Source organism: Ophidiomyces ophidiicola (assembly GCF_022830035.1).
Source record: "Ophidiomyces ophidiicola strain CBS 122913 chromosome Unknown scaffold_21, whole genome shotgun sequence".
NCBI classification, from domain to species: Eukaryota; Fungi; Ascomycota; class Eurotiomycetes; order Onygenales; family Onygenaceae; genus Ophidiomyces; species Ophidiomyces ophidiicola.
Window position 1 is genome coordinate 301,749 of NW_026054661.1, and position 22,951 is coordinate 324,699.

The 22,951-nt window shown below is 47.4% G+C and overlaps 9 protein-coding genes across 9 annotated transcripts; 3 read left to right on the top strand and 6 right to left on the bottom strand.

Moving 5' to 3' along the window:
- Positions 1 to 51: 51 nt before the first annotated feature.
- LOZ57_004853 (uncharacterized protein) lies at positions 52 to 3,191 on the bottom strand (the record flags this gene model as incomplete). Its single annotated transcript, XM_049253892.1, has 5 exons — positions 52 to 1,335; positions 1,386 to 1,549; positions 1,608 to 1,648; positions 2,778 to 3,077; positions 3,148 to 3,191. The coding sequence occupies 5 exons, from the start codon at positions 3,189 to 3,191 to the stop codon at positions 52 to 54; spliced, it is 1,833 nt and encodes a 610-aa protein (XP_049107204.1).
- A 342-nt stretch (positions 3,192 to 3,533) lies between these two features.
- On the top strand, positions 3,534 to 5,627 carry GYP1 (GTPase-activating protein; the record flags this gene model as incomplete). The annotated part of the gene is made up of 7 exons (XM_049253893.1): positions 3,534 to 3,572; positions 3,631 to 3,646; positions 3,744 to 3,753; positions 3,806 to 3,919; positions 3,980 to 4,452; positions 4,505 to 5,388; positions 5,436 to 5,627. The coding sequence occupies 7 exons, from the start codon at positions 3,534 to 3,536 to the stop codon at positions 5,625 to 5,627; spliced, it is 1,728 nt and encodes a 575-aa protein (XP_049107205.1).
- A 121-nt stretch (positions 5,628 to 5,748) lies between these two features.
- On the bottom strand, positions 5,749 to 7,013 carry DIM1 (Dimethyladenosine transferase; the record flags this gene model as incomplete). The annotated part of the gene is made up of 3 exons (XM_049253894.1): positions 5,749 to 6,480; positions 6,536 to 6,757; positions 6,825 to 7,013. 3 exons carry the CDS (start codon positions 7,011 to 7,013, stop codon positions 5,749 to 5,751), a joined length of 1,143 nt encoding a protein of 380 aa, XP_049107206.1.
- Positions 7,014 to 7,230: 217 nt separating this feature from the next.
- On the top strand, positions 7,231 to 10,225 carry prp1 (U4/U6 x U5 tri-snRNP complex subunit Prp1; the record flags this gene model as incomplete). Its single annotated transcript, XM_049253895.1, has 3 exons — positions 7,231 to 7,616; positions 7,729 to 10,021; positions 10,082 to 10,225. 3 exons carry the CDS (start codon positions 7,231 to 7,233, stop codon positions 10,223 to 10,225), a joined length of 2,823 nt encoding a protein of 940 aa, XP_049107207.1.
- A 477-nt stretch (positions 10,226 to 10,702) lies between these two features.
- On the bottom strand, positions 10,703 to 12,170 carry LOZ57_004857 (uncharacterized protein; the record flags this gene model as incomplete). The annotated part of the gene is made up of 4 exons (XM_049253896.1): positions 10,703 to 11,367; positions 11,430 to 11,535; positions 11,610 to 11,884; positions 11,954 to 12,170. The coding sequence occupies 4 exons, from the start codon at positions 12,168 to 12,170 to the stop codon at positions 10,703 to 10,705; spliced, it is 1,263 nt and encodes a 420-aa protein (XP_049107208.1).
- A 404-nt stretch (positions 12,171 to 12,574) lies between these two features.
- Positions 12,575 to 14,529, bottom strand: AIP1 (WD40 repeat-like protein; the record flags this gene model as incomplete). Its single annotated transcript, XM_049253897.1, has 3 exons — positions 12,575 to 14,302; positions 14,363 to 14,451; positions 14,514 to 14,529. 3 exons carry the CDS (start codon positions 14,527 to 14,529, stop codon positions 12,575 to 12,577), a joined length of 1,833 nt encoding a protein of 610 aa, XP_049107209.1.
- A 283-nt stretch (positions 14,530 to 14,812) lies between these two features.
- Positions 14,813 to 15,522, bottom strand: LOZ57_004859 (uncharacterized protein; the record flags this gene model as incomplete). The annotated part of the gene is made up of 3 exons (XM_049253898.1): positions 14,813 to 14,998; positions 15,057 to 15,295; positions 15,393 to 15,522. The coding sequence occupies 3 exons, from the start codon at positions 15,520 to 15,522 to the stop codon at positions 14,813 to 14,815; spliced, it is 555 nt and encodes a 184-aa protein (XP_049107210.1).
- A 288-nt stretch (positions 15,523 to 15,810) lies between these two features.
- Positions 15,811 to 18,244, top strand: LOZ57_004860 (uncharacterized protein; the record flags this gene model as incomplete). The annotated part of the gene is made up of 2 exons (XM_049253899.1): positions 15,811 to 18,023; positions 18,076 to 18,244. The coding sequence occupies 2 exons, from the start codon at positions 15,811 to 15,813 to the stop codon at positions 18,242 to 18,244; spliced, it is 2,382 nt and encodes a 793-aa protein (XP_049107211.1).
- Positions 18,245 to 19,034: 790 nt separating this feature from the next.
- On the bottom strand, positions 19,035 to 22,221 carry GDH2 (NAD-dependent glutamate dehydrogenase; the record flags this gene model as incomplete). Its single annotated transcript, XM_049253900.1, has 2 exons — positions 19,035 to 21,877; positions 21,936 to 22,221. The coding sequence occupies 2 exons, from the start codon at positions 22,219 to 22,221 to the stop codon at positions 19,035 to 19,037; spliced, it is 3,129 nt and encodes a 1,042-aa protein (XP_049107212.1).
- Between the last annotated feature and the right edge of the window lie 730 nt (positions 22,222 to 22,951).

The following is a 22,951-nucleotide window of genomic DNA, read 5'->3' on the forward strand; positions in this document are numbered from 1 at the left end:
CAGACCATTCGAGTTTGTAGACACGGGAAAAATATAAAAAGGAACTTACATTTACCCCCGGGCGTATGGATGGAAACCTCGGTGCCCTCCTCTTGCTCCACCACGATAATTTGCTCCCGGCTTCCCTGCATTGCGCGGCCCTGTAGGCGCGTTGGCAGGAGGCGCGCTTTGTGGTTGGGGAGTTGGGATTTTCTGCACGGCCTTGTTTGCAACACTTGGGCTCGGCGACATTCCACCCCGGCTAACAGAACCGCCTCGAGACATACTTGCTTGGGGTCCGGTCGGGATGTTCACTTGTTCCTCAAACCCGTTATCCCAATTGCCTGGGGTGCCTTGCTGGAAGCCACCAAAGTTACGCGGGTCGGCAGCTCGACGGGCCTGTTGCTGCTCATACTTCTGCTGTTCGAATGCGAGTTGCTCCTGAGCATTGTATCCTGGTCCCGTTCTTATACCGCCAAAATTGCCGCCCCCCATTCCATTTGGTCCACCTGTCATGCCTTGATTCATGTTGCCCGGCTTTCCGGCACCCATCTGACCCCCCATGACCGGTCCGCCGTATCCGGAAGCACTCTGGGATTGCTGATTTTGCATTTGTTGCATTTGCTGTAGCTGCTGCATTTGTTGTGCCTGCTGTGCCTGCTGTGCCTGCTGAATCTGTTGCATTATCATTGGGTTCATCATCCCCTGCGGCATCGCGGCTTGGTTGGAAGGGCTCATATTTCCAGCCGGCTGGCCACCAGTCATAGCATTCATTTGCTGCATTTGTTTTAATTGTTGCATCTGTTGTATCATGGCGGGATTCATTCCGCCCATAGCACCAGCAGCCGGCATCCCTTGGTTTTGAGTGGCAAGCGCCATCTGTTGCTGCATCATTGCGAAATACTGCTGCATACGCTGCCAGTACTGAGCCATCATTTGAGGTGTCATGGTGTTCGCAAGGTTTGCTTGGCCTTGCGAAGCTGGCTGCGCTCCGTCTGTCCCGCCTGGCTTTTCGTCCTTGAACCGATCGAATCCTCTACCTCGGGCCCTGCGATCTTCTTCGTCCCTGAGGTTGCCCCTTGGCTGTGCTTTCTTTACTTCAATTGATTTTCCAAGAATCTCCAAAGGTTGCGAAAGGCAGCCGTCGACTGCAGCTTCACTATCGAAGGTTACGAATCCAAAACCACGCGGGCGACCAGTATCCTTATCGATCATGAGCGTAGCATCTACGACTCGCCCAAATTGCATAAAGAACTGCTTGAAGTCCTGCTCCGTTGCCTCCTGGCTAACACCCCCCACGAATATTTTACTAGTACGTTCTTGTTCGTCTCGCGGGATGGCTCTCTTTGGGTCAATCTTCCATCTGTAAGTTTCAACTTGACATGGATTATCAAAAGTCCACTTACTATTTTACCATCTAGGTAATGCTCTTTTACCATGACCGTGTTGACGGTTTTTGGGTCTTTAAATGTGAGAAATCCGAAGCCCCTTGAACGGCCAGTGGCTCCGTCTCGCATAACTGTGCATTCCTGAACCTCACCAAACTGTGAAAAGTAGTCCTTAAGGGATTCTAGACATCGATCAGTTCATCATTCAACCTCCTACGCTCAAATGAAGAGTATGCATACGGTCAGTGGTCTCCCAATTAAGACCTCCAATGAACATTTTGCTATAGTAAAGAATGTTAGCACAATAGCTTTATCGGGTTTGACAAAATGAAAACAACTATATCCAGCAACTCGAACAGGGCATCCTCAGAGCGCAGAATTGGGAAACAAGGTGGGGGTTCCCGCTTCCCCCATAAGAACGGTGGTATCGATTTAAGATTGAGGATCGCTGCTAATGACTGCTGGTACCATGGCAGGCAAGTGGTTCATGTCGATTGGACCATCATTGTTGATAATGAAAAAATACCACCGGTGTTGTTCTGGAGACGAAAGCTGGGCGACTTTACGGCGGGCGCGAGGACGGGGTGCATTCTCAAGGCTTTTTTAGGTAGTCGAAAGCGGCACATGTAAAGGAGAGAAGTTCAATCTCTGCAGTTCAATAATTGAGACAACTTGAATTCTGTGTTCTGCCCGATCATCCAGCCAGGTTTCTAAGACTCCGAAGCTAGGTAAAGTTCGATTTGTCCATATTGAAAATAGTCGAAGTACCTGAACTCTTGCTCTGATCTATCAAGGTATATCGACAAGAGTTATATAGTATCTGTTGTACTATAATTGCTTTCAAAGCGGATCGCGCAAGACTAATGCCCCGTCATATAAATAATTCCGACAACCCGTGTACACAGGGCTCGAATCAACTCCCGTTGAGATAATTTGTCATGCAATCAATTCTGATTCCCCGAATGTCCATGTATGATAGCTGATCCATGCGGCCACCCAATTTTCTCAATCCACACGCCTGCAGAACCCAAAAATTGACCGGGACATTCATCCACAGCACTAACAGATAAGGTGGCTGCAGAACCCAATCGTTCTCCATATATCTAAGTGGCGACGCCATCGTCTTTTTGACATTCTTTCCATCAGTCAAGGGTGGGAGCAGCCTCGCACCACCACCAGGAAACCATCAACTGGGCGCGAATAGCCAAAGTAATGTTACGTATATTCTATGAGTGGCTTGTTTCCAGCCAGCCATATTCGATTAAATTCGGCAGGTTGAGCGATAACGGTCGGGAGAAAAAACCGACACCTATGCCCCTTCTACTACTGAAGTCTGCCATGCCGAAACCACCCGCCCGTGCCCAATTTTTTTTCAAAACTCAAAAGTAAATAAACATTGATAAAACTTACCCATCTTCCTTAATGCCAGTACCTTGTGTTTCCGGCTGCACAATTGTTGTACTTGCGTCACCGTCTTGCATGGCCACTCCAAATTGCGAAATGCCATTTTGCTCACCGAGATTCATATGAGGCTCATATGACGCCGCATCTGCAGAATATGCATTAAACGTTTGTATATTTGAGGAAGAATTTGCAACATTCTCTGGTTGGGCAGCATTTGTTACAATTGCCGGTTGTGTTGAAGGCTCTGGTACTGGTGCTGGGGCCGCCGAAGTTATGTTCTGAGCTGTAGGCTCATCGGCATCATACCTAGGCAGTACTGAATAAGCAGGACATCACAAACCGCGGAGATATCCAAGAAATACGAGAAGGCACGTACAGGTCGGCGAAGAGATCTTCTTCAACACCCTCCGGCTCAGTCATGGTAAAGAATGCCCACGACTGTGTTCCAAAATGTCAAGTAAAATAAATACCCTCAGCGGTACGAAGCGTCTTTTGAAAGGCACACGCGAGCAAGTGAGAGTAATTTTAGAGGCTTAGAGTCGAGCCAGATGCAGTTGAATAGGAAGCGAGAAAACGAGCGAAAGAGGCGACGTTTGGGGCTGACAAAGCACCCGTGACCTGGGTGTGGCGCTAGACCCGATTAGCCAACTCCCACGTCCCGCAACCGCGTGGTTGAAGATGCGGCGAGCGGCGTGAACGCGGTCAATTGCGGCGTTATTTTACGAGGCAAGACTGGGATTGAATGCCAACCCAGTCTGAAATATGGCCAGCAATGAACATCAGAAAGAATCAAAGAAGCAGGTATGAATACCACCATCCTCTGCTCCCATGTCCACCAACTAACCATATGAACTGAAAGGAAATGGTTCAGGTCGGTCCGTGCCTCATGTTTCCCACAAATGCTTTGTTGGAGTCAGAGCCATGCTTGAGTGTGCATGATTGTCTCCCTTACTAACAGTGTGTTGTGTTCAGATCAGGCTAAGTATGCTAGTTGCCCTGCTCACCGACGGGCCCCACTAAATTGGATGTAGCAGGAGAACCCCCTCACTTTGGAGAAGCCAGCCTTTGTCACAAAAACAAAGTCCTACCAGAATTTTTGACTCAAATACTGTAGTTGGAGCATCCTATTCTCATGCCGATTTACTAAAGTATGATTTATGTGTGGGATGCAATATTGACTTCTCTAGCTAATTATTTATGGTATATAGGAGCATATCGCCTCAGTCAACGCCACGAACAACAACTAAATCCCCATTTCCAAGAAGGAGCAATCGTAATATCAGCAATTCTACCACCTCTCTTAATAGAAACGTACAGTCGCCGCATCAGGCATACAGGAATCTTCTCCCACAAGCAGGGGAAACCTGGACTTCTAGGAATAATGATAATGAAAGTGATGAGAATGAAGATGATCTTGCATATGATGACGATGAAGATGAATTCGGGCTCCCAAGTATTACCAGCATGCGTAAGCCGACTTGGCGACAACCGCAAAACAACGAGCGCGACCATTCAGGAATTGACGTGAAAGGATCATCAACTTTGCTTCCCGATGTTGGTAGCATGCGTCTTCGCGCTAATAGCTCGGATATTGCTGAAGAACGCGGTATTTTGGCTTACCCGAATGCCAAGACAACCGAAGGGAAGATTTTGCGACCCCAATACAAGGAGATAGTAAATGGTGAGAAAGAACCGGTCGAATTCATGGTAAACTTTCCTAACAGTAATAAAAGACCCAGCAAACTCGCTGCATTTAATAGACCACTCTCCGCCACCAGCTGGTGCTACTGCAAAAGAAACTGAGGCACATTCGGCTCGAATTGGCCGTATCAATAAATTCAAACGAATTCTTCAATCCAGCACGGTATCCCTACCTGAGCTCCGTGATCTCGCTTGGTCTGGAATACCCCAGGAAGTCCGGGCAATGACCTGGAAACTGCTTTTAGGCTATCTGCCAACCAATAGTGAACGCAGAATGGCAACTCTTGAGAGAAAGAGAAAGGAATATTTAGACGGGGTCCAGCAGGCATTCGAACGCAACCATTTAATTAGATCCAGATCGCCCACGAAAAGCATTCCTGAGAATAGTCGCGGTTTGGATGAGGCGATATGGCACCAAATAAGTATCGACATACCGCGCACGAACCCTCATATCCCCTTGTACGGCTTTGAAGCTACCCAGCGGTCTTTAGAGCGAATATTATACCTTTGGGCTATCCGACACCCCGCTAGTGGTTATGTTCAGGGAATAAATGACCTTGTCACACCATTTTGGCAGGTGTTTCTTGGTTCATATGTCACAGATTTCGATATTGAAGAAGGCATGGACCCTGGACAGCTTCCAAAACAAGTACTCAACGCTGTAGAAGCGGATTCATTTTGGTGTTTGACCAAACTTCTGGATGGTATCCAAGACAATTACATATACGCTCAACCAGGTATTCACCGTCAGGTTAACGCCTTGCATGATTTAACGAAACGTATTGATGCAACACTCGTAAAACACCTAGAAGCAGAGGGCATTGAGTTTATGCAATTCAGTTTTCGATGGATGAATTGTCTATTGATGAGGGAGATCAGCATCAAAAGTACTATAAGGATGTGGGATACGTACATGGTATGACGGCCACCAAATTTCCTGGTGAGATAGCTAATCGTACTTAGGCGGAGGAGCAAGGGTTTTCCCGATTTCATCTTTATGTATGCGCTGCATTTTTGGTAAAATGGTCAGACCAACTGCTTAGAATGGATTTCCAGGTTCGATTTTTCCGGTTCCTCGGGGTTAGAATGCAGCTGATTGTGATCTTAGGAAATTATGATGTTTCTCCAAGCATTGCCAACACGAGGATGGACTGAGAAGGAGGTGGAGCTGCTTCTCAGTGAGGCATTTATCTGGCAAAGTCTTTTTCAGGATTCAAGTGCCCATCTCCGTTCAGGAGCGGCAAGTATAGCGCAAACAAAGTGAACGATTTGCTAATCAACTGAAATGAATCCCTCTTTGGTTGAATGACCATAACAATTTCAAAAAGTCGCCTTCGTCGCACATTCTAGCTCGTTTATCCGCGAGTCCCGTGTCGCTTTCGAGAACTTGGCTAACTTTTTCGCGAACCAACTTCGCTACTCTACTACGTTTTTTGTGAGGTGCCAACTTGGATGACGCAGCCTGCCGCACGGGGTCTGATTGATCTTTGAAAAAGTTAGGAATATCATCGTCAACATCCATAGTATCGTCCGGTTCTGATCTGGCATCAACATTTTCGACACTCATCACGTCGTCTTCCACATCATCCTCGCAGCTGGCCTCAAGGGGGATCTCGTTTTGCGCGCACCAAGTCCGATAATTACTCTCTAACAAGTTCATAACGCTTGTCGTCCCGAGAAAGCTTGATCGCAGTGTTTTATTTTTCCTCACGAACGCGATTCGCAGCAAGCCATCCCACTCATCGTAGCTGATGTCAGGTCGGGGGTTTTTTGGAACAATACGGACAACGCTAGATTCAACTGCCGGGGGTGGTTTGAAATTGTTTTTGCCTACTTTCATAATATGATCAATTTTTGCCCACATTTGTGCGTTGACAGACAGCCGACTATAGAGCTTATCCCCAGGCTTTGCGAAGAGGCGCATGGCGAATTCTCGTTGGAACATGAGAATACAAACCCGAGGCGCAGGCATAGTTGCAAGAAGTTTAAAAGTAAGGGGTGAGGAAATCTAAGTGACGTTACTTTAAAAGGCTATCTCACGGCGCGAAAAAATGGGTATCTACCTGATACGGGGTGTTGCTAATGCAAACGTCAAAGTATGGTAGATCCGTTTTCATCACATCCCCAAGTAAAACCTCGAGCCGTTTTTGTTCGGGTGTACCCTGAACACGCTTTGTAACCTCAGCTGCCATTCTAGGGTCCAATTCCACCGCGATGACCTTCTTGGCTTTCTCTAAAATTTTGACCGTAAGATTTCCGGAGCCTGGGCCAACTTCTAGGACAACCTATACCCCATCAAGTAGTTCAATCAGCATATGCCGTTTGGAGAGAAGTTTGGATTTATGATCATACATCACTTTGTTTTAAATCAGCTTTGTCAACAATAGCTTGAGCAACACCAGGGTTCTTTAAAACATGCTGGCCGATGTCAGTATTCATGCGGAAAATGCTGTTAGTGGAGTTTGCTTTGGCAGCAGCAGAGCCATAGGGCCCGCCAGCCTTAGAGCTGCTATTGCGCTTCTTTTGTAGCGACTTCGGCATTGTGCTTTTGTCTTGTCGTTTGACCATAAAAGGTGTGATGGAACCTTCATTTTGTGGGAGAATGATTACATAATATGATTGGCTACCTCGGATCTATATTGGTGCGCGGGCCGGGCGAAACCATATGGCTTATCTAAGCCTTTTGGTCTTGTTAGGTACCAATCAAGCTCGACGCGCGACCTTCTTCCGCTGTTGCATCGATGCGATTTTTGGCAAAATGTCGGGGCGCAAGGATTTCCTGAGCCAGCCTGCACCTGAAAACTATGTTGCGGGGCTGGGTAGAGGAGCTACCGGCTTCACAACCCGCTCTGACCTTGGCCCGGCGCGTGAAGGGCCAACACCAGAGCAGATCCAAGAAGCTCTCGCTAAACGGGCTGCCCTTTTAGGAACCGCCCCTCCGACAGCATATGGTGCTTCTGTTAAGGGAGAAAAGGGCGGCTCAAAACATAAAGAGGAGGAGGAAGAAGATGACGAAAGGTTCCAAGATCCCGAAAATGAAGTTGGCCTCTTTGCCTATGGGCAATATGATCGTGATGATGATGAGGCAGACCAGATTTATCAGCTTGTTGACGAGAAAATGGAGAAGAGGCGGCGACTTCGAAGGTATGATCTATTTCCGGTTTGCCCTTCGGTTTCCTTCCATGTCATTTGTTTATCATTTGCCAAAACTTTCTTGAGCAGATTACCGACATCACCCTTTTTACCTTATGTTTAGGGAAGCCCGGGAACGCGAAGAACGAGAAGAGTATGAACGAAATAACCCCAAGATCCAACAGCAGTTTGCTGATTTGAAACGGTCATTAGCCACTGTCACGGATGAGGACTGGGCGAATATTCCTGATGTCGGAGATCTTACCGGGAAAAACCGACGAGCCCGACAAAATCTAAGACAGAGGTTTTACGCAGTTCCAGACAGTGTGATCGCTAGTGCACGGGATTCCACAGAGTTCACTACCACGGTTGCAGAAGATGGAACTCAGACATCAATCAGAAGCGGAGAAACCTCCGATGGTACAATTACCAACTTTGCCGATATTGGTGCTGCAAGAGATAAAGTCCTTCAAGCTAGGTTGGACCGCGCAGCTCAAACCTCCACTGGAGACACAACATCCGGGTTCGCCACAAATATCGATCCAAAGGGGTATTTAACTAGCCTATCAAAATCTGAACTAAAAGCGGGTGAGGTTGAAATTGGAGACATCAAACGTGTGCGTGTTTTACTGGAGTCTGTTACAAAGACAAACCCTCGACATGCTCCTGGCTGGATCGCTCTAGCGCGGCTCGAAGAGGTTGCCGGGAAGATTGTTGCAGCAAGAAACTACATTTCAAAAGGGTGTGAACTATGCCCAAAGAGTGAAGATGTGTGGCTGGAAAACATTAGAATGAATGACAATCATAATGCAAAGATTATTGCTGCTAATGCAATCAAGCACAATGATCGTTCAACTCGACTTTGGATTGAAGCAATGAAACTCGAATCAGATTCTCGAGCGAAGAAAAACGTACTTCGGCAGGCTATTTTGCACATTCCTCAGTCCGTAGCAATCTGGAAGGAAGCAGTCAACCTTGAAGAAGATCCCGCTGATGCGCGGCTGTTACTCGCTAAAGCAACGGAAATGATTCCCCTTTCAGTGGAGCTGTGGCTGGCTCTCGCTCGTTTAGAAACCCCAGAAAATGCGCAAAAGGTTTTGAATGCTGCACGAAAAGCTGTCCCAACAAGCCATGATATATGGATCGCCGCTGCGCGATTGCAAGAACAGATGGGGACAGCCAACAAAGTGAACGTAATGAAACGAGCTGTTCAAGCCCTGACTCGAGAGTCTGCAATGCCAAAACGTGAAGATTGGATTGCAGAAGCTGAGCATTGTGAGGAAGAAGGAGCACTTCTTACCTGCGGCGCGATAATACGCGAAACCTTAGGTTGGGGGCTAGACGAGGATGATGACCGGAAAGATATATGGGTGGAAGACGCAAAAGCAAGTATTGCTAGAGGTAAATATGAAACGGCCCGCTCCATTTACGCCTATGCGCTTAGAGTATTTGTCAACCGAAAATCTATATGGCTTTCTGCTGCAGATTTAGAGCGTACCCATGGGACAAAAGAAAGTCTTTGGCAATTACTCGAGCGTTCCGTTGAAGCTTGTCCTCAGAGCGAAGTCTTATGGATGCAACTTGCTAGGGAGAAGTGGCAGGCGGGAGAAATAGATAATGCAAGACGGGTCCTCGCTAAAGCTTTCAATCAGAACCCCAATAACGAGGATATCTGGCTCGCTGCAGTCAAACTAGAGGCGGATGCCAAGCAAACCGACCAAGCCCGAGAACTCCTGGCTACAGCACGTCGTGAAGCGGGAACTGATCGCGTCTGGGTTAAGAGTGTGGCATTTGAGCGTCAGTTAGGAAACATGGAGGCGGCACTTGATCTCGTGAATCAAGGCTTACAGTTATATCCAAAGGCTGACAAACTTTGGATGATGAAAGGACAGATTTACGAATCAGACAAGAAATATCCGCAGGCTCGCGAGGCTTATGCAACAGGCACAAGGGCTTGCTCGAAATCTGTTCCGCTTTGGCTTCTTGCTTCAAGACTTGAAGAAAAGCTTGGTGTTGTAGTGAAAGCGCGATCCATCCTTGACCGCGCCCGCCTTGCAGTGCCTAAAAATGCGGAGCTCTGGACCGAAAGTGTCAGAGTTGAACGTCATGCAAATAATACCAACCAAGCCAAGATTCTCATGGCAAAAGCCCTTCAGGAAGTCCCTAACTCGGGTCTTCTTTGGAGTGAAAGCATTTGGCACTTGGAACCTCGCACACACCGAAAACCAAGAAGTCTCGAGGCCATCAAAAAGGTTGATAATGATCCAATTCTTTTCGTGACTGTAGCCCGTATATTCTGGGGAGAGCGAAGGTTAGAGAAGGCAATGACGTGGTTTGAAAAAGCTATTGTAGTCAATAGCGACTTGGGCGATGCGTGGGCTTGGTATTACAAGTTTTTGTTGCAGCATGGAACAGACGTATGTTTTCCGATTCTTGGGTATGCTAGTTGTAGGACCACTGACCAGTTTTGCGTACAGGATAAACGAGAAGATGTCGTCACAAAGTGCATTGCAAGCGAGCCGAAGCATGGAGAAGTATGGCAGTCGATCGCCAAGGAACCCCTCAATGCCTACAAATCTACCGAGGAGATTCTCAAACTGACCGCAGAGCATGTTTGTTAGCATTGACATTTATATTATTAATAGGTAAATATATCACTGTTGCTTTAGGTTTTGGAAAAGGCAGAAATGGGATATGGCGTTCGTTGGCGTCTCTCTGCTTATTACGATTATTTCAATTACATAGCAGATTTGGTCTCTGCTGTCAAACCACTGAGGGTTAGATTGCTTATCCGGCTCACATGAATTCCAGCTGAAACATAAATGATGGAAATTTACTTAATGATATGTAGTAGTGAACTAACAGTTAGTCAACTGAATATGCATACAATACGGGTTGAGCCCAATGGCAAGATGCCTATTAACCAATGCTCATAATATATCACCTCGGCCAACTCAACTCCAGGATCATGGCCAAACCACAGGGCTACAAAAACACCAAACAAAAAGATGCAAACCACCACCCAGGAAGCGCCAAAAAGATGCAACGATCCAACACCAATGCTCAAAAACAAAGTGTAAACCAAATATAACAAGTGCTTAAGCTGCCAGGCTTAGACACTCTTCAAGAAGGGAATTGAGCTGTTCTCGATCCGCCAAGGTGGCGCCTTGCCAGTCCGAATTGGCGTCATCGATATCCATTTCGTCTGGCTCAGATGTATCTTCTTGGTGCCCATGCTCCTCATCTACAATCTCGCTTAAGTAAGCTTCTCGTTCAGCTTCGAGTTCACCATCAAGGTAGCCATTCACGATTTGGCTAACAATCAGCGGCATGTGTCCTAATAAGCCACCACCCAATTCCAGAGTGAACTTGAGCTCTTGGACGCCGAGAGCTTCTCTGACACTAGCCTCCTTTGCCTCAACAGGCAACAACCCGTTTGCCGTGTTCTTGACCAGCTCACCGCGGGTAAATGCCAGCTCCTCCTTTTCCAATTGCAGTCGATATTTTCTTGTCATTGTACCGTTTATTGTACCTGAAGGGCCATTGGACCTCGTTCGGGCAAAGACGTGTGAAAGGAATTCTTTGACGAAATTTTCCGTGGCGATGGACATAAATACCGCGCAGGGGAAAGAGGCTCCATTTGTTATAGACTCCTCATAGCATATAGGCACCATTCGTGCATGTATTGATTCGGCGTCTGGGAACTCGCCTGTCTCAGAAGCAAGCGGCTGGGCGTAACGTTTTCGGATCTCAAGCTCCCAGTCTATTGTAAAAGAATCGTTAGCAACATTTAAATGCAATTTCGTAACAATCTAGTACTCTTACTTGTTTTGTTCAATCCTCCCGCGCTGGGAGGGACTTGATCTGGTATCCGTATCTGCTTTGCAATATGGTACTCTTCTAGCGGATTGGGTATAGCTTGAGAATCAGGCTATGAGGTAAGAAAATTCGTCAGTCAATCCGCGCAGCGTACTTATTAACTAGTAGCTGCATGTGATGACATACCTCCGGAATGGCTTTCAATCTTCTCCGATCTTTGGGCTGCAACTGCATAACCTCGGTCTTGAGTCGCTGCTCCACAGCATCTCCAGAAGCTGGCTTCGATACCACCGTCGGTTTATCATTTGCAGAGACCCAACTTGCAACACCATGGTCCGGAAGGTCCCGGGTGAGATTTCCAATTATAGCGCAGACAAAATTGTTGTGAAGGTGCTCCAACTTGGGTTCAGCGGAGAGGAAATGGTTTACACGGCGAAAGAACTCATTTTGATTTAAATGGCCTAGAAGAGCAAATATGTTAGTCGATGTACTGTGTAGTATTGTTTCTTTTTTATTGTAGTGGAAAATACCTAACAAAAAGAGTGTGATGGCCTGCTTATATTCAACCCAATGTTCCCCTATCGCAATCTTCAAATCTGTATATATAGGTTCAAAGTCAAGGCGAGGAACCGATATCAGGGCTTTTGTGGTTTTCTGAGGCGTATGTGAAGCGGTAGTTGGTTTGCCGGCCGGGACAGAGGGCGCAGTAGACGCAGTCCCAGTCAGCGCTGCTGGGTTGATCTGCATCGCGAAACACAGCGCGAGGCGCCCGCGCAGCGAGAAGCCAAGGGATTTTAAGCATAAAGCTCATGTACCGGATAAACGACGAGGTGACCCTGGTGCCGTGGTTGATGGAATCATTAGGTGATGGTGATAAATGGTGATGACGATGATGAGGATGGCGAGTTTGGTCTGTTGGCAGCCCTCAAGGCTTGGGTGAACCACACTTTGAACATACACCTGCAACACTTTCAAACAGGCGACGAACCTTAGTCTTTCTACAACTAGCATAGACCGTGTAAGCATCCCATTTCTGTCTTTGCAAGTTTTCGGCTGAGCTGGTCGGCCTACGAGAAAACAGTACAGCGGGAAGAAGCTGCTCACTATGGATCTATCTGCGATACTCCGTGCTGTATATCAAAATGTTGGCTTCAAAACTCGACTTGCCAAAGCTTTACGGCACCATCAGCGCCGGCGGAGACAATCTTCGCGCCTTTTTCTACCCATCCCACGGCATTGACGCCTTCTTTATGCGCATTTGGCGCCTCCAGCCAGTCGCCCGGGCGGTCCAGACTCCACACAAAGATGTTTGTATCAAGACCGCCACTCACCAGCTGTGTTCCTTTCTTGTTCCAGGCTAGGGATGTAATTCGTCCGGTATGCGCAGTCCAGCGATCTGTCACGATGGTGCCATCGACGGCCTTGAAAACAACAATCTTGCCCCTTGAATCACCGGCAGCTAGAAGTGTGCCATCCGGGCTGAACGCCATAGCAGTTACTGGATTTCTTGACACCCTGCCATCTGCCTTTGGCTCTAATGAACCACCTGCTATCTTGCAAAACTGAACAGTAGAGTCTTCCGCCCCTAAAGCTGCTGAGTGATCAATGGCCGCAATAGCGCTCAATGCGGCCCTCGAACGAAATTCTCCAATTTTGTCTCCTCCCCTTATGATATCCACCCGTTGAGCGCTTGCAATCAGTACGGCATTTTCCCCAGATGCAATCCCTTTGGGTTGCGCTGACAGTTTCGTCGCATTGCCGACGTAGCTCTGCGACGATATGTCAACGGAGCGGATTGTATCATCCCAACCCACGCTGTATATCCGCCCGCTTGACTCCTTGCTTGCTACCAGCCCAACAACATACCCAGGGTGACCGTCACCTTGGACGCCCTTCATAGCACCGCCTGACACTTCCCAACTGCATAATCTCCCATCATAGCTTCCAGTCCAGAGAGTATCATCAGAATGGGCACTATCGACAACAATCGATGTGATATTCTTTTGATGCCCATGAATTATTTTGCTTGGTTTCGTTTGCCCTTCAATTAGATAGTTGAGGTCACCAGAAAGCGACAGACTTATTATGAGGCCATCGCTTCTTCCGCTTGGCCAGACAATTCCGACTTGTTGGTTGGGAACAGTTGCCGGTCCATTGTTGGGGCCGAACTGCCAGCTCTGTATCACTTTCTGAGTCTCAACGTCCCAAATCTTCACTGTTCGGTCTGCACTAGCTGTAACAAATTTTCGCGAATCGTAAGACCAGGATGTCGCAAATATACTACCTTTATGCTCGGTCTCTCTGAACTGAAATTTTGGCTCCCCTATCTTTCCATCGTACAACCATATGCGGCTATCCCCGCCAACACTGATCAAGTGCTCTCCATTTGGGCTAAATGCTACTCCGTAGATATAATTAGTATGGTTATCTCGATGGCCTGTGTTGTATTTGAATGGAGCTCCGTGGTAGAAAACGAGAGTCTTATCGTCGCCAGCCGCCGCAGCTCTGAGCGGCCGTTGTTGTCGAATGGATACCGAATTGATGCTTTGACTGTGACCAGAAATCTCGCCAACAGTGTTTCCACTGTCAGCACTAATGCAATGTCCATATCTTTGCTTTCCATCACCCACAGCAATTATCCTTTGTGAATCTCCATCCCAAGCAAGGTCGTTGATTCTTCCATTGATAATGGAGTATTCGCCTTTCGTGATACCTTCTCCCACACAGTCCCAAACTCTTACTATTCCAGCGGAGTCACCACTAGCAACGTAGTATCCAGAGGGGGCGAATCGTGCAACTGTGGTGTCGGCCTTGTGTCCAGTATACTGAGTTGCGACTGCGGGGTCATCGATGGAGCGGAGAAAGATAGACTTGTTTGACTGAAGATGCACGTTAAACAAAATCAATAGATAGAATTAAATTGCCAGGGTTCTTCTTACAGCGTATGCTAGTTTCTCCCCCTTTGCATCAACGCTCAGCTGGGTGGGCTGTCCTCTTGTTGTTGAGGGGCTGGCAGCCCAGATTGACTCTGTACCCGCAGGTGAGCTTATGGATACATATACTAACTAGAGTTAGGGTTGAAAGGATTACCGTTTTTAATAGCCATCGAAGGAAAATAATGGCTTTCAAGATGGAGAGTAGTGAATTGTGTAGGGAATTCGCTCGATGACGTGTGGTGTAGCATACATACCGATTGGCAACGAAGCTGCCCGAGGCATTCGACGATCCTTAAATTTCCAAACGTAAAAACAGGACATATGGATATGTTTCAGCTATGTAAGGCATAAAATTCAAATTCTAAAATATAAGAGATACTCCGTGCATATGTAGCAGTATACAGCTTCCCGCTACAGGCAAAAACAGACACCTAGTACCACCAAGCCAGCCGTTCACCCCGCCCTGTTCTTTAACAAGAGAATCTCCGGGTGCCGATATACACTAGGCATGAGACCCAGACCCACAGCTCTCCTTATTGCTTTTGCAATCCTGCGTTGATTTACACGACGCAGGCCAGTTACTGACCGGGGCTTTATCCGTCCCATTTCGCTCATGTAATCCGACATGATCGAGAAGTTCTAGGGTTTGTTAGTACTCCAAGACCAAATCAACAGCGTCTTTATCTGGGATAAGTACCGTGTACAGGTGTAAAGGGTTGATGGCGAGAACATCGAAAACGTCAATGGACGGGCTTTGCCGAGCCCTCCACTTCCTCATTTCTCCAGGAGAAAGATCGCGGGGGGCGTATACATCGCCAGTCTTCCATTCACGGGTCTGATATCTCTCCATATGCTTTATTTTTGCGAGGTGGATTCTCTGCTCGATCACATGCTGCGCGACTCGCTGTTCTTTTTGCTGGTGTAATACTTTCCGCTCTACGAGGTATCAGTATCAATATATTATACCATGAGCAGAATCTTTATTTGTAGCTAAAAGCCACAACAATAGCATATCGATTAGGGAACCTCATACCTAGAAACGCACTGTATCCTGACTGGAAAGGGTCATCTTTGGGTGTCGATGTCCCGAAACGGCACACATGTTGTGGCGCCACAGGGCGGAGGAAGGAATTTGAAAGTAGCGGGTTTAGTTTTTTCAGCATTTCGGGAGCCGTGGCAGGGAAAACGGGGCTGTCTGATAGCTTACAGGACGTCTGTAGCGAGTGCCGGAAAAAGAGGAATGGCAACTTCAATGATTTTCGATGAGCGCCAAGCCTGGACGATTGGCTCCCAACTTCGCTTTGACAGCACAAGCTGCCTCGCCAACCAACAATGTCCAGAATAATCTAATCGGGCTCTTAACCGAGAGTATAGAATGCATATCCGGTGAGTTCTCTCGATTGAGCTCTTGCAACCTGTCCTAACGGAGTGCAGGATCAAACCACCCAGCAATGCGTTCCAATCTCACGCGCGGTATCTTTCAGGCGATTGTTGAAAACAAGCCGTATATTCATTCGCAGTGTTACAGGCAGATAGCACCTCGGATAAGCTCCCGCAGCTCACAGAAATGTTCACCCCATATCACGCAGCGACGGACCGCCTTCTCTTTTCCGATTCCGCAAGCCACGGACGTCAAGACTCACTCAGAAAACAATGGAGCAAAGCAGATGATGGAGCTGGTGAATGCTTTAAAGCAGAAAGTACAACCACCTCCTCCTTTTATTCTTGCAAAGGCGTTTTTGGCTTTTATTAAAGACCGTGAAGAAACAATGATGGTGTTGACGCAGAATCAAGTACGATTTCTGCTACAGACTTTCGAGCACTTGGCTGCAAGCTATCCTTATGAGGATTCCAAAGGCTCTGTGCGCGCTGTGTTATCTCTTAATCACCTGGAGAATGCTATGATGGTTTTGTCTCGAGTTGGGTGTGAATCTGACGCCGCGGAGTTGTTGAACAAGTTATCCAAACTCATATATGCGCAAATGTGTCTTCGCGCTAATACAACCAAGCCACCACAGCAATTCTCAGGTACAGAAGCGCTTAGGTCGTATATTTCAATCTTGGGACCTACAGGGTCGGCTCTCGAGGCTCTAGATATTCTAGAGACTCACTGGAAGAGCATTCTTCATGTTGACGGCATTTCACCATGGGTCGATGTCATTAATGGGATTGCTAAGGAGGGCAGATCCTCTGAGATTTCTATGATCGTGGAGAAGATGAACGAACACGCCATCAAACTTGACCCGGCATCCCACGAAGAAATTCTTAGGCTGCTGGCCACAGAAAATAGCATTGATGCCCTAAAGATATTTTACAGCATAATGCTTCCGGATAATTTACAGCCTACAGTAGTATCTACTGCCACTGCAATTATTGCGGCTCTTCGGAACTCCATGGTGGATTGGGCGAACTCATTAAGTAAATTGCTTCCTGAATACCCAACTCCGGAAACTCGAGATGCAAACCTTCTCTTAGCTGCGGCCAGAGGGGAAAATGTCAGCACAATAGACGAAATATTAAAATTCATGGTTGGAAGGAATCCGGAAGTAGAACAATCTATGACTGCGAGTACCTTCAACGCCCTCATAGAGTACGCAAACATTATCAAAAGACCAGACTTGGTCAATGATTACGTGGAACTTGGACGGAGGTGGAATATTCAACCAGATGCAGAAACATATATGTTACAAGTGGATTCGAAACTACAAGAAGGAGATATCTATGGGGCCGTCGCCCTCTCCAAAGACCTTAAGAGAAATGGTCTTATCAGCCACGCGGACGCTGTGATATTAAATCGAATTCTGAAACAACTCTGTTTGTCCCCGCATGCTGACGCCGACTTTGACACCATTCTGTCATTCGTTGATCGCCTCGTTGAGACGAATTGCCGCTTCGAGGCTGAAACTCTCAAATCACTCTGTGAAGTTTTGCTTTATCGCGAAGAACTGGGTAGCATTTCTAACCTGCTGCGCCCAATCATTAATGAATATAATTCAGGGGACCTTTCGAAAATCAGCGGAGCCTTCGTTAAGTATATCTGTGACAAAAGTGTGTCCACAGAAAGCGCTTGGGAGGCTTATGAGCTGCTGAATATGGCATTTCCCAATACTCCTGTGTGGATTAGGACAGATATTATGACTCAATTTTTTGATCGTGGGCAGTCGAAGCTTGCATGTCTTGTCTTTGGGCACATGAGACAAAAAGAGAGCGGCGGCCTTCGGCCAACTGCACACACATACTCCTTGTGCTTTCAGGGAATCTCCCGTGCCGCCGATGCTAAAGGCCTCCATCTCGTGCATAACATGTTGAGGCTCGATCTTGAAGTCGGGTTGACCACTAAAATTCTTAACGGCTTGATGCTGTCCTACGCTACATGCGGGATGCCGGATCAAGCGATGGATTACTTCCGCGACATTCTTCACTCCGATGAAGGTCCTTCAGAAGCTACCCTTATGATATTTTTCCGTGCATGTGAAACGTATTATAACGGAGTAGAGGAGTCCAGGAAGATGGTTGAGAAATTGAGGTCGATGGGTATCCAAATTGATGGTCGTATATATAATGCATACATTGGGGCACTGGCAGGACACTGTGAAATAGAGAGGGCCACAGAACTGATCAAAAGCATGGAGTCAAGCATCGGAGTCAAACCGACCAGTTTGACGTACGTATATTTGCACGAATATTGAATCAGACCTGCTAACTATTTTTCTTAGACTTGGAACATTATACAATGCACTTCCCTACCAGTACTGGAAAGACCAGGCAGAAGAGTGGGCTCAAGCTACGTATCCCGACACCTGGCATGACCTCGAGCAACTCGGCAGTGAGGTAGACCATGAGGGATTGAAGCTCTTCAATATTGACAGGAATATCGAAGTCTAACATTTCCTTTTATGTCTGCAAAAACTATCTCTAACGATGTTTGCTGGCTTCTCACATTCCTTTCTTTTATTCATCCCCATCCTAGCATCTGGCATCTGGCGTTGGAGACTACGCACCTTTCCGCAATGTACAGTAGCATTTCTTTCTGGGCTCATTTTTGGAACACAGAAGTATATGGTTTTGTGGCTGGCAACTAGGTCACTTCTGGAACGAACCATTCCAAAACCCGTGCCTCACCTTGAATATAACTTGTATGTACGAAGTACTTGTTGATGGATATATAAAACTTTGCCAGTGAATAATCACAGATAACTACCATGATCATTAGTGTGCCAAGGGTTAGTATGAATTTCACCTGGGATAGTGGGAATCATCTTTCCCATTGAAAATTAAATTTAGGATCAAAACTATATAGTTAAATCCTTGTTACACCTGGGCAAGATAAACACCCTCTTGTTTTTAAAAATCTCTTGTTTTCTTCGGCTTTTTGTATCTTTTTGTAAAGACATAAACAGTAGCGACCCTTAAGTATCAAGCAATAACTTGCAGTATTTCTATACATCTAACTATACTTTTGGCATCCGTTTGGACATACTACTCTTAATGTTAGAAAATAATATGCAACTTAAAGCGTGCATAAAGATAGAGGCTTACAAATCAAAGAAGGCAAATTGGCCTGGTGTGCTGCCATACTGGTAGACGAAACGGCTAGCAAGATAGCTTCCGAAGATGGACCGAAGGTAGTTATCGGGAACCTTGTCGTAAATAATTAGAGGCAAGCACTTAGGTATTAGAGATTCGAACTTACCCGCTCCAGCATAGTATCCAGTCCAATCTTCTCCTGTAGTAATTTAGGCAAAGCGTCCTTCAGGACGGCCTTGCGCAAGGCAAGATTATCCCAAAGTTCTGATTTCTGAAGCTCTTCATCGAGCGTAGTAATTGCAACACTAAGTGTGTCGCTCAATATGCTTCGAGAAACACCAGTTTGCTCATTCTCTCTCCAGATAGCCTCAAACTCCAGAGTAGCGTTGCGCTTGATGGTTTCTTGAACCTCACGAACATAAGCATTGTAGAACTCTGGAGCATTGCCGTCTTCTCCAATACACATGTTTTCTTCGAAACCCTTATCATCAAAAGAGAGAGAAGCCAAAACTTCAAGAGACGAAGATGTCACACCACCCTTGTTGACTGAAGCGTCTTTGAAAAGGATACATCCATTCTTTTCAAGTCGAAGTTTACAATCCTGAGAGACGAAAAGATTGGCACCTTCAACAAGATATGGGATAGTGCTCTTTCCGTCAACAATAAGGTTTGCGACGTTGCCCAGATTAATCGATTCAGGGCGACCACCGCAAGGCACAAACATATCATAATCACCCTTTCTAAGGTGGAAGGTATTGCGGAAGACAGCTCCATTGTGGATAACTTCACCACTTGGGAGCTTGACGTCGGCCTCGTCAACAAGCACTCTGTATCCGTCCGGGGAGAGCTTCGACAAGTCGAAATTGGAGATCATGACACGTCGTTTTGCTAATTTCAAAAGCTCCTCGCGGTCCAGTCCTCGTGGATCGACGATCACACCAGAGCCGTCCACGATGGCAGTATATTTCTCTTTGCCAAGCATAATCTCATTAGAGCCAAGATCGCCATCAGGTCCACCAGTTTGAAGTTTTCGGATTTGAGTCTCATCAACAGCCAATTTACGATAGATACCCTCGACATACTGACGAATGGACAGAGTTGTCATTCCATATGTGTCATGTGGAATTCCACCAAGTTTGGGGTTCTTGCCGGTGAAAAATGACTTCCACCATGGCGCACCTCGTTGTCTAGCATGTAGACAGGCCCAGTCAACAAGTTCGGCAGTATTCTCATCGGGGCCCATGAACAGAATTTCATCTTGACCGTGAAGGTCGACGATGGGATCCTTTATTCCTGGGCTGGCGGGAGGAAGCAAAAGGTCGAGAATGCTGTCAATGTACTTTTCGAACGCTACCCTGGCCTTATCCTGGTGGTTAACGTCCAATAGAACGACGCCCTTAGCTCCCCCTTCAGGGATATCTTTGTTCTTACGCTGTTGGGTATTGGCCAAGTTGTAGTTTTCATCGAAGATTGAGCGTGCATTAATAGCGTAGGCTTCCTTGTCTCGGCTCTTTACGATACGGATACCACCTCTAGAGATATCACGGAATCGAAGGTGGAAACCACGGAACTCAGAGCTAATAATGAGAAACATGCCATACAGAGGCTGGGGGTACTCATTTGAAGGTAGGAAATCGGGGTTTAAACGGAAACTTAAAGCGACTTTTGTGGGAGTATAGAAGTTGGTCTTGAGGACGGCTTTGTTGAAGACGAGGAAGGATCTCATGACCATCTCGTCATGCTCACTGACGACAGTCTTGGACACAAGGCCATCCAGCTGCTTCCTATCTAAGATCTCATCGACCTGGAGGCGAAGGTAACTCAATGTTGGAAGGAAATCGTCCTCAGCAGCTCTAGTCTGAACGTAATGGGTATTCGCAAAATCAAGGTAGAGTCTATGGATTAGATCGGGATATTTGTTAATAATCTCGAAAATGTAATCAGAAGTGAAGGTCTCGGTTCGCAATCTCTTCTTAATCTTGGAAAGAAGCTCGGCATGCATGGTGTTATTGGAATCGAGGAGGGCGGTCAACGAATTATATTCAGAACCAAGGCGGTTGAGGAATTGCTGGACAAAGACCCAAACGCAATGTGCATAGATTGTCTCCTGTAAGCTAAGGCGTCCAGTAGCAAAGTGGCTTTGAAACTTGTTCTGAGGAATGCAGTACAGTAGAGAAATTTCTTTCATTATCTGGTGAATGGCGGCTTCAATGGGGGGATATCTTGACGACATCTCAGTACCCGGCATAGGGCGAAGGTAGAGAGAAAGGACGGTGATCCCGTTTGAGAAGTTCTCAAGGTATTTTCGGGAGCTTGTTAGGCGATAGTAGTGGTAAAGATCTGAAAGAGCACTGAACAGCCCCATAGCAGATCCTTGGCGGTATGCAATAACCAATCTTTTCTCACGGCTACCCTCAATTTCGAACATTTCTATAACAGGACCAGACCGGGCCACTGCATTGATAATGATCTCCTGGTAGATGGCCTTTGTGTTGGCGGTGGCCTTCTGCAAGAACCGGTTTTCTCCAATAACCTCGATGTTCGTCTCGCCTGGGTCTGGATGAGGGTTGTTGAATAGACACTTGTAGACGAAGTAACAACGAAGCTGGTGTTGGTTGTCGGGCAGAGATGTGTCTGAGCGGAATGTCTCGACACGGTAGCTGTTGCTTGGAGTGGAGTTATCGATATATTTCTCATCGATACGTTGTTCGTAGCGAGGGCCATCGACAGCACTAACACCAGGCTTGCTGGTGTCAATGTAGACGGCATGGTCGGCCGCCTCTTTGTCGAGTCTGATTTCCAATCTCTTGTCGTCTCGGGCGTAGGCGGCAACTTTAGCGGCATATAACGATAGGATATGGCTCGTGATAGCCTCGACAGTCTCAGTCTGGAAGTACATGTCATCGATGCCGAGCATGTTGTAGAACCAATCCGTTTCAGTGGAGATAAATTCAGCGGGGATAAAACCGCTCTCTTCCAGCTGATCCATCACTAAAGGAATGCATGGTTAGATTGACGGATGAGTAGTTGTGAAATGGCCATGGCATACCTTGCTCCATCTGCTTCGCCTTGCCTTCAAATTTCGCAGCGACATATCCGGAGCCTTTCTCCGACAGTACCCGGGGAGTCCCCATGGGGATTCCGAGGTGGACCGGTGTCGATGCTCCGGGTGTGCGAGCAGCGCCATCTAGCTGTTTATTGAGGATTCTGTGGAAGCCAGTAGCAGGTGTTCCGGCGCCAGAGAGGTCTCCGGGGCTGGCCTTGGGAAGGCCAGCTCCATTGGTGTCGTTTGCAGCCTGCGGGGCAGGATTTAAGGTAAGCTCGGCAGCAGACATGATGCAACGAGCACAAAGAAAACAACAAAGAGGGGAGCAATCTGAGGAGAGTGGAGAGAAAGCAAAGTCACAGAGTGCACGCGAACAAGGTTGCCAGCGGAGACCGTGATGGGGAAGGCTGTTGGTGCGGGGACGTAGTCAGTGCTATAGCAAACAAAGAGACAGAAGAGATGCACAGCTTGCAGCAGCCATGGAAGATGAAAGGCCAAAGGGGATGCAATTGAGCAGTGCAGGCGTCAAAGCTCAGATGAAGGAGCTCCGGAGGCCAGATGTTATATAGCAGAATTTTCCGGGGGCGGAGAGTGAGGGGGAATGACGCTGTTCCTGGAGGCATAATACGCCCCGGAACCGTACAGTACAGCAACGCTAACCTGATACGGCAAGCGCGAGATCGCCTGCACGGCTAGGAGTGGAGGGAGGGGAGGCACGGGACCCGTCGCGCGGAAATCATCGGGTATCTGTTGTACGGCCCTGTGTATTGTTGACGGCGGCGCGCTGAGTGTCAGGGAGGAGCAGCCAGCGAACCCGTCCCCAAAATTACAGGTAATGGCTGAGTACGGCACAGCGATCATGCTGTCAGACATGGGCGGCAGCACGAGCGGTGGCCGCTGTGCCCGCGAACGTCCATGCGGTGAAGGGCTGTCTCAGCGCGCAGAGTCTGTTCCCCCGCGCGTGCCAGCCAGCCGCGCACGGCAATTGGCAGACGCCTCCGGCGGTCGCGCTCGGGCAG